This window comes from Symphalangus syndactylus, chromosome 4, assembly GCF_028878055.3.
Source record: "Symphalangus syndactylus isolate Jambi chromosome 4, NHGRI_mSymSyn1-v2.1_pri, whole genome shotgun sequence".
Lineage (NCBI taxonomy): Eukaryota > Metazoa > Chordata > Mammalia > Primates > Hylobatidae > Symphalangus > Symphalangus syndactylus.
In genome coordinates, this window is record NC_072426.2 from 80582157 (window position 1) to 80592122 (window position 9966).

The window sequence follows — 9966 nt, forward strand, 5'->3', positions numbered from 1 at the left end:
TTTTTTCTTTTCTAATCCAGGCATTTTAAAGCTACACAATTCCCCTAAAGAGCTGCTTTAACTGCCTACCTCAGATTTTGACATGTGTTATCATTCAGTTCCAAATATTTTCCAATTTTCTTTGTGACTTATTCTTTGAACTATAAGTGATTTAGGAGTGTACAGTTTAATTTCCAAACAATTGGGGGAATTTTCTAGATATTTTATTATTACTGATTACTAATTTAATGCTGTAGTGGCCAAAGAATATACTCTGTACAATTCAAATGTTTTAAATTTATTGAGACTTGTTTTGTGGCCCAGCATATGGTCTATTTTGGTGAAGGTTTCATGTGCACTTGAAAGGAATGTGTATGCTGCTTTTGATGTGTGTAATGTCCCACAAATACCAACGGCATCAAGTTGGTTGATAGTGCTATTAAAATCTTCCATATCCTTACTGTTTTTTTTCCCCTAATTTTACCAGCTGTTGAGAGGGGTGTCAACATCTCTAACTATGGGATTTTGGTGGTGTCTATATTTCCTTTGTTCTCTCAATTTTTGCTTTATGTATTTGGGACCTGTGATATTGCATTATATATATATTTTAATTTTAATTTTTATTTATTTTTTTGAGACAGAGTCTCGGTCTGTCACCCAGGCTGGAGTGCAGTGGCACAATCTTGGCTCACTGCAGCCTCCGTCTCCCAGATTCAAGTGGTTCTCCTGTCTCAGAGTCCCAAGTAGCTGAGATTACAGGCGTCCACCACCACTCCTGTCTAATTTTTGTATTTTTAGTAGAGATGGGGTTTCACCATGTTGGCTAGACTGGCCTCGAACTCCTGATCTCAAGTGATCCACCCACGTCAGTCTCCCAAAGTGCTGGGATTACAGACATAAACCACCGTACCCTGGCCTGTATATTTGGTTTTTGTCTCCATTTCCTGACATAATAGCTTCTAACTCTCTTGGAATCTCCTGAGTGATAAGAGTGTCTTTTTTATGCTAATGAGATGACTATGGCCAGGGGCCCCAAGGTAGCTTCAGGATGGGGCTGGTCACCATAAAGACCAAAGTAGGATTAGGGGATTGGAACTTTCAGCACCCCCCTACCACAGGGAGGGGAGGGGGTCTAAAGGTTTAGTTGATCACCAATGGCCAATGATATATTTTCTGACCTCTTTACTCTTTATTATTTACTGATTCCTTTTTGCAGAACTATGCTTTTAAGATTATATATATCTATATAGCTCTTTATATCTATCTATATATACACATATATATTTTTGAGGTTCTGAAAGTATAAGTATACATATAGGCATATATTTTTACATTTCTTATAGTGCAGTACTGCTGGAGTCCAGCATCTACTTCTTCATTTTATACCTTGGATTAGATCTCAGTTAACTAACCTATACCATGCCTCTTATTTTGTCAAAGAGAATGTTTATTTTTAAACCTTAAGCTTTCTGGTGAATCATAAACCATAATTTCCTGTTTTGATTTAGCCAGTGAGGTAATATCAAGTTGCTTCCCCAGCTTTTTCTTTTTCTTTTTTTTTTTTCTTTGAGAGAGTTTTTGTTCTTGTTGCCCAGGCTGGAGTGCGGTGGCGTAATCTCAGCTCACTGCAACCTCTGCCTCCTGGGTTCAAGTGACTCTCCTGCTTCAGCCTCCCAAGTAGCTGGGATTATTGGCATGCGCCACCATGCCTGGCTAATTTTATATTTTTAATAGAGACAGGGTTTCTCCATGTTGGTCAGGCTGGTCTTGAACTCCCAACCTCAGGTGATCCGCCCACCTTGGCCTCCCAAAGTGCTGGGATTACAGGCATGAGCCATCGTGCCTGGCCTCAGATTTTGCCTATATATAAATTTTACAATGGCTTATCCTTAAAAAGTACTTAAGTTATTCTATTATTGCTGCATAACAGATTACCTGAAAATTTAGTGGTATCCACCCATAATGTTTCATTTTTCTCATGATTTTGTTTGTCAGGAATTAGGTGAGGCAGTCTCATTTTGGAGTCTGTCATGCAGTTTTGGCCAGATGTCAGCTGGGGCTGCAGTCATGTGAAGGTTCTACTGGGCTGGAAACCTACAATGACCCTCACACATGGCTGGCGGGCTGTTGGGAGCTCAGCTGAAACTGTCGGCTGGAGCATTTATATGCATATGTCCATGATAGTGATTTCAGGATAACTGGACTTTTTACATGGGCTGGTTTCACCTGAGAGGAAGTGTCTCAGGAGAACAAGGCAGAAATTTTTCAGACTTTTTAAGGGCTTTTCAGAACTATACTTGGTGTAGTATCACTTCTGTTGTGTTCTATTGTTTGAAGCAGTCACAAGCCTGTCCAGATTCAAGTGGTGGTGACATAGCCCCCCATCTCTTCATGGGATGAGTGTCAAAGAGCTTGTGGGCAATACATTTATACTGCTTCATGGTTACTGAAGTGTATCTTACATATAATAAAATGCACGGATCTTAAGCATCGAGTTCAATGAATTTTGGTAATTGTTTAGATCCCTGCATCAACTGCCTGATGTCAGGTATAGAACATTGTTTTCACTCTGTAAACTTCCCTTGCGTGCCTTTCAAGTCAATCCTCACACATAGTTTTTCCTGTTCTGTGAAGGCACATAAGTGCAACTATACTGTTTGTGTATTTGGCTTCTTCAACTCAACGTGAAACTTTCAGATTCATCTGTATTGTTGATGTATCACTTGTATGTTCTTTTTTATTGCTGAGTTGTATTTCACTGTATGGATATACTACAGTTGCTTTATCTCTCACCCATTGTTGGACATTTTTAGTGTGTGGCTATTATAAATGAAGATGATATGAACATTCTTGTATACAGCTTCAAATGTTATCGTGGTATCTTTGGAATATTTTCATATTATTAAAATTCAGTGTTTCTAAATTATTTCAGTGCTCAAAGACCTTTGAAATTTACCTCTCTACATGGTAAAGATTTACTATTACAAGCTTTTTGGGATTAAGGAAGCAATAATTTATAGCAGGGGGTTCCCAACCCTGGGGCCATGGATCAGTACCAGTCCATGGCCTGTTAGGAACTGGGGCACACAGCAGGAGGTGAGTGGTGGGAGAGCAAGCGAAGCTTCATCTGTATTTACAGCTGCTGCCCACCGCTCACATTGCTACCTGAGCTCTGCCTCCTGTCAGATAGTGGCAGCATTTGATTCTTATAGGAGTGTGAACCCCATTGTGAACTGTGCATGCAACGGATCTAGATTGTGCACTCCTTATGAGAATCTAATGCCTTATGATCTGTCACTGTCTCCCATCACCTCTAGATGGGACTGTCTAGTAGCAGGAAAACAAGCTCAAGACTCCCACTGATTCTACCTTATGGTGAGTACCTTATAATTGTTTCATTATATACTACAGTGTAATAATAATAAAGTGCACAATAAATGTAATGTGCTTGGATCGTCCCAAAACCATCCCCCCACCTTCCCCCTCTGTCTGTGGGAAAATTGTCTTTATGAAACTGGTCCCTGGTGCCAAAAAGGTTGGGGACCACTGGTTTATAGGATCCACTAGAAAGGATGGAATGGTGTCTTACCAAGAAAACCAAAATCTCTATCATCCATCATTTCACTTACATAAATGCTCAGCACGAAAAATTATAGAGATGGCTAAGATTTTAAAAAATGGAAATGGAAACTTCCCCTCAAAACCAATTTCTCCTCTGCAGCCTTCTTCAAATCTCATCCCCTGGAGGTCAGAAAAAAGGATGGGTTAGAATTCCAAATTTCTTTGTGTGTGTGCAGGAGGAAGAGGATAGTATTGTTCGAAAGTGGAAGTTCATTATTGACTACAAACTACAAGTCTGGGTTTGGTAATAAGAACACTTATATCCTTTCTAGATAACCCAACCCCAAGATATTGCTCCTATTACCAAAGAGGGAGTGAAGGTCTCTGAAAATGTAGGAGTCCCTTTAGTAGATGCGGAGAAATGGGTTAAAGATTTTAAAAAATTGCACAGACAGTAGTTGTTTGCTCTTTGGTTATAGGTGAATTATCTCTATCCTAGTTAGAAGTCGAGGACTGAAGTATGTCTCAGTGCACAAACTAAAGCTCTGCAGGCTTGGAAAGAAATTTTCTTTTGTAATAAAAGGCTAGGCCCCTTGCTATAGACATGAGTGGTTAGTTACAATAGGTTATTGGGGGTATCATCCAGGTAATGAAATGTTCAACAAGAAGATTATAAAGGTAACTAGATTTGCCCCATGGATTTTGCCCAGTGGTTTTGAAGGCAAAACAAGATTAATTTGAATACGTAGGGAAGAAAAATAACTTGGGATTGATGAGGGGCTGATTTTTTTACATTTATAAAAGTCTGATGGTGTCAACTATAAATTTAAAATCTGTATCGGGTATACACAGAACAACCTCTAGTGTGGCACCAGATTAATGGGGGTACCTTTAAAAATCAGGTCAAAATAAAGTGACAGAAATTATAAAACATACATGATAATGATAATAAACAAGACATTTATTTTTCATATTCTTTTGGGGGAAAGGAGAAAAGTCAGTTTGCCCTACCCGATGATGGTCTTTCTGAAAGATTCTCCATGCATTCCATAGAACTGGATAGGTTGCTTCATCTCAGAGGATTTTGTACTCTTAATTCATAAAGAGAACTTCTCTTCAAGAGAGTGGTCAAAGGGTGAGCCTCTGTGAGCAGCTTCGCTGGTGCACGGCCAGACTCCCTCTCTGGGTGAAGCTTTTTCCACATTGGCCGCACAGATAGGGTGTCTCTCCTGTGTGGATTTTGCCATGCAGGATGCAATTCCCCCTGGTGTGGAAACTCTTCCTGCACTGGGTACAGGCATAGGGCTTCAGGCCCGTGTGGACTCTGATGTGAACAATTAAGCTTCCTTTCTGACTGAAGGCTTTTCCACACTGATCACATCTATAGGGCTTCTCACCACTGTGAACTCTCCTGTGAACAGCAAGGTTACTCTGATTCCTGAAGCTTCTCTGACAAATAGCACACTCATAGGGTTTCTGTCCAGTGTGGAGTCTCTCATGGACAGCGAGGCTACCTCGTTGACTGAAGCTTTTCCCACACTCCTTGCACTGATAAGGCTTCTCTCCCGTGTGTATCCGCTGATGTGTAACAAGATTGCCTTTGGCCCTGAAGCTTTTTCCACAGTGGGTGCACTCAAAAGGCTTTTGACCAGTGTGGATTCTCTCATGTAATGTTAGACTACCTTTTTGCCGGAAGGATTTTCCACACTCCTGGCACTCATAGACCCTTTGTCTCACTCCAGGTGAATCTTCCTGTAGTGTCTTCGAATCTGGGGATTTTTGTTCCAGCTTCTCTCTTCTGAAAGAATTTTGGATATCCCAGCTTGAGGATCCTGTAGCCTCAGAGTGGTCATATTTGTGGTGGGCTTCAGTCATCACATCTGATAAAATGAGAGGGAAGTCATGTAAGAAGCACCAATAATGCTGAGTTAGAAAAGGGAAAAAGAAACATAATACTTTGAGTGCTTATGATGTGCCAGGCCTTATTCTTTGCATAGACAATGCAATCCTGAAAACAATGCCATGAGATTGATACAGATAATGGGAGCAAAGGGAGACTGTCAAAGGTCACAGAGCTAGGTAAGTTAGAGCTGACTCAAATAGGCATTCTCCATAGCGGTGTAAGGCCTCTAAATTTAATTTAGGCCAACAAATAACCTTGTAAGATAGACATGGTTTTCTCTATTTTACAGGTCAGAAAACAGGCTCAGAAAATTTAGAAAACTATACAGAATCACATAGAGCCCCATACCCAACTTTTATCTGACTCCAAAACAGGTGTGGATCCAGGCTGTATAAGGCCTAAAACTTTCCCATTTTAGAGGCACCCTTTTAAGAAAATGTATAAAATTAAGCACAGGGTCTTGGAGAGACCAATGCAAGTGAGGGGTCCTAAAACTGAAGCTGCATTTGCTTCTTCAGAAATCCACCTCTCTCCAGTCTGTTCTGACAACAGAATAAGCACCATGACCTCAGAAAATATGTAGCACAATCCTGGGTACTTTACATCTATCATTGCTAATCCCTGTAACCCTACAAGATAGAACTTATTGTCCCATTTTACAGACGAACCTGGAGCTTAAGGAAGTTAAATAATCTGTCTGATACTGCAGATCTAGCCATGGCAATTATAGAATCTGATCCAAGGAATTTTTCCCATTAAAATCCTTGCTATTTTCAGTCTACTAAGCTATGGCAAAACTGAAATCAATTTTGGTTTGGAAGTTATTCTCTATGCAGATATTGACTTTTTTTTTTTCCTAATACTGCCCTGCATCTGAGCCTCCTGGTACACTTTAAATATGGGTCCATTCATCACCATTAACAGTTTTCTTGGTGTCACTCCAGAGTAATTTTCTCCTTGTTCCCTTGCCTTATTCAGAGACAGTGCTGAGATTTAAGCTGCTCATTCATTCTCAGAGACTACTTCAACACTACCTCCATATCAAGATGGTTCTCTTGCTCTGTTTCTACTATTACTTCTAACTCCAGCTCACAGGCTTTTCTTATAACCCTAGGAACAGTGAGCTCTACCAAAGCAAGGTCTCCTCTGCTTCCTCAGACTGCCGACCAGTGCTGAGAAGAGAGACACTGAATATCTGTGAGCTGAGTGCATCCAGCCATCAACTGACTCACTCACTGAAGAACGCTACATTCTGGGCATATCTTCCATGACAGTCCAGCAGGGTAGCTGTTGGAAATCCAAACATGTCCACTCCTGCTTATGACCTCAGTCACCACCTCTTCATATGATTCTTCCATGGGCTGTTCCTGAGCACCTGAGGGAGAAAAACAAACAGAAAACAAACAGGAAAGGGCAGAATAATTGATACGTGAGAAGGAAAAAGTCAACAGTTGTTGAGACATAAATGAATGTAAGAAATCTAGATTGCTTGACATAATGTCAGTTACTAAAATGTCACTGCAAAATGGGCCTAAAGGTACCAGGACCACACACGAATGAGTCTAGGAGGAAGCAGGATGTGGGAACGCAGAGAACACATAAACATGTATCTCCTCCTGCCAATCCCAAGTTAATAGTCACTCCTGTTTACACTTTGGTCTTGGTGTGTAACTGGGATCTTCCATTTTGGTTCCCCACCTAACCACCTACGACTTTCTTCCCTCCAAACCCCAGAGGAATTCAGAATTTAAAAAAACAACATTTCAGCCTTCACAATTGGTTGGAACCAATCGGCTCTCCAGTTATCTGTAGTTACAAAGACTTAACAAGAGAGTCCATTTGTTACCAATGAACAATTCTTAGGAGGCTCCTGACCCAGACTCACCTTTCTCTTGCTCTTGAAGATACAAGAATACCAGTTCTGACCAAGTGTAAACACTTGTCAATTCTTGGAAAAGAAAGACCTACTCTGGACTCCAAGCCCAAGGCACTCCAACTAGGTTAAGTAACTTGCCCAAAAACCCACAGAAAATAAGAAGTCAAGGTGGAGCAAAGGTTCAAATCCAAGACTTTCTGGATCCAAAGTGTATGCTCTTAACATTAGACAGTTGTCTAGTTCCTGATCACTAAAGAGCTGGTCAGAATGCTTATAAAATTGAACAGAAAGGAAGACAGTTTGACCAGACTGAATTACTCTTCCAGATCCTAGGAATCCTCTTGTATGTGCTCTAAATTATTTTTTAATTTTTTTTTAAATTCTGAGTCAAGGTTTTGCTCTGTTGCCCAGGCTGGAGTACAGTGGCTCAAGCATAGCTTGCTGTGACTTTGAACTCCTGGACTCAACGGATCCTCCCACTTCAGCCTCCCAAATAGCTAGGACTACAGGTAAGCACCACCAAGCTTGGCTAATTTTTAAAAATTATTAAAATTTTTTTTTTTTGTAGAGATCGGGTCTCATTATCCTGCCCAGGCTGGTCTCCAACTCTTGGCCTGAAGTGATCCTCCTGCCTCGGCCTCCTAAAATGCTGAGATTGTAGGCATGAGCCACTACACCTGGCCCACATGATCTATTTTTTTAAAAAAAATATTTCTTCTTACTTCAGGATCCTAATTACTGAATTCCTACTTTTAAGAAATGCAGTGGTTCAATGCATACTCCTTGTTCCCCTCCAATATGTCCTATCAAAATGCTGGCTTTCTGATTTAATGAAATAATAGTATGATGCTACCATTATTTGTTTTGTCAACCTAAGCACCTGGTTCTTCTTGACAACTGCACATTCTGCTACATGCTGTGATGACCAGGAAAGGCATTTACATTTTTATTTGGAGGACTCACTTCCAACTTGGAACACAAGCTACAAAGGAATTCCCTACCAGCGTGCCAGCACATCATTTGGAAGTTCAAGGTATTCTTGCTCAACAGCTGCACACACATTAAAAGTCCCTGGAGTACATGGTGCCTGCTGCCTGGGGTTGGACTCTGTCGCTGGGGATTCCAGAAATTAGAGTAGAATTCACAGCTCTGCCTCTCCACCTGCTGTGAGGTCTTCAAGTTACAACTCCGCCGCCTATCAGGGACCTCCGTGATTAGTAAGGGAGAACTTGTCCTATTTTTCTCCCTAGATCACAGGTCTGAGGAAGCAGTTTTCCCAAGATTTTGTAAAAGTGGCTTTATAATTAAAAACATTGATTTTCCTATTGGAAAGGCTATTATATTCTTTGGAAAAAGCTTAGAAGTAGTCCGTGAGAGTCTTGGCTTCTTGCTGTGGCTCCCCGAGGATATGACCTTGGGCAAGTAACCCAGCAGCCCTGACTCTGTTTCCCCACTTACTAAACAGATTACTAACACTGTCCTATCAGATAGGACAATGAGAAGGAAAGAACCAAACAGGAGGGGTATCTGACGAGACCAGCAGACTTAAGATCTAAAATCCGGCGTCCTCTGGAGGGCGGATGAGAAGAGGGGTACACTTGGCGGTCTGGAGAATGTCCTGGGGCCAGTTTCAGGTGTAGGAGCTTATGGGTAGCGTGATTTCCCACACACTGCCTGGCTTCCTACTCTCCCCCGCAGGAGTTGCCTCTCCTCCCACCCCAGAAGGCCGGCACCGGCTTCCCGCACTCGCTAAAGCCCGCACGGAGGCCCGGGGAGCCTGCCGCGGCCTCCCCCTCCCACGCCCCGACCCCGTGGTCCCTGCTCCTCTCCGCAGACGCTGCCCTCCCGCCTCGGGCCCCGGGCCCGCCCTGCGTCCTGAACTTCGGCACCCCGCTCTCCGGTCCACGGGACCCTGCTCTGCGGACCGCCGACCTCTCCGCTCGCGGCCGGCCTCCCTCGGGGCCCGGGCCGGCCAGGCCTGCTCATTTTCATGGCGGCCGCTGGCATAAGGCGGCCACACGGAGGGCCCGGGACAGCGATCTGATGGCGGAGCCCCGCCTTGCCCCGGCGCTCTGACCCGGCCGGCGGCCTCACTCACCGCAGCGGCGCGTGCCCGCAGACAAAGGCCGGCGCCGAGCCCGCAGCAGCGCCAGCGCCGGCGCCGGCGGAACGGACTACAACTCCCAGGAGTCTCCGCGCGAGCCCCCCCCCCCCCCGCCGGGCCGTGGGTCTCGGCGGCCCCGGCTCCCCAAGAGCACTGTGGGAAATGTAGTTCTCTGGCGCGCCCTGCTCTCGGGCTCCGCAGGCCCCGGGGGCGCGGAGATCTCAAGCCGTCCTGTTTGGACTGGTAATCCGGATACCCACAGCGCTGACCTGTCAGCGGATGCGGAGCCGGGACGGAGCCACGGCCGCTCAGATTAGCAGGATCTGATTGACAGCATCGGGGTAGCAGACGCTGAGCCAGGGACTCAGGAATCCAGGGTTCTTGCAGGGCGTCGCGGAAGGAAACGAAGTTTTGGGGAGAAATCTGTTGATAAAGCCTCGAGTTCATGTGTTGAGCCACTCGCTGCATGAACAAAGGCGAAGCCCGCTTTCATGGAGCTTCTGTGAAGAGCAACAGGAACAGAGGCAGTCCAGTCTTCCTGAG

The 9966-nt window shown here is 43.8% G+C and overlaps 1 protein-coding gene across 8 annotated transcripts; it reads right to left on the reverse strand.

Annotated features, from left to right (window-relative positions):
- Positions 1 to 4480: 4480 nt before the first annotated feature.
- ZNF32 (zinc finger protein 32) lies at positions 4481 to 9709 on the reverse strand. Of its 8 annotated transcripts, none has more exons than XM_063637387.1 (3): positions 9693 to 9709; positions 6680 to 6818; positions 4481 to 5420 (listed from the first exon to the last, which is right to left on the reverse strand). In XM_063637387.1, the coding sequence occupies exons 2-3, from the start codon at positions 6747 to 6749 to the stop codon at positions 4669 to 4671; spliced, it is 822 nt and encodes a 273-aa protein (XP_063493457.1). In that variant the 5' UTR covers positions 6750 to 6818; positions 9693 to 9709; the 3' UTR covers positions 4481 to 4668. The 8 variants fall into 8 exon arrangements, with proteins under 8 accessions (XP_063493457.1, XP_055131225.1, XP_063493454.1 ...); XM_055275250.2 differs by lacking the exon at positions 9693 to 9709 and adding an exon at positions 9418 to 9514; XM_063637384.1 differs by lacking the exon at positions 9693 to 9709 and adding an exon at positions 9418 to 9497 and having other exon boundaries at positions 6574 to 6818.
- Between the last annotated feature and the right edge of the window lie 257 nt (positions 9710 to 9966).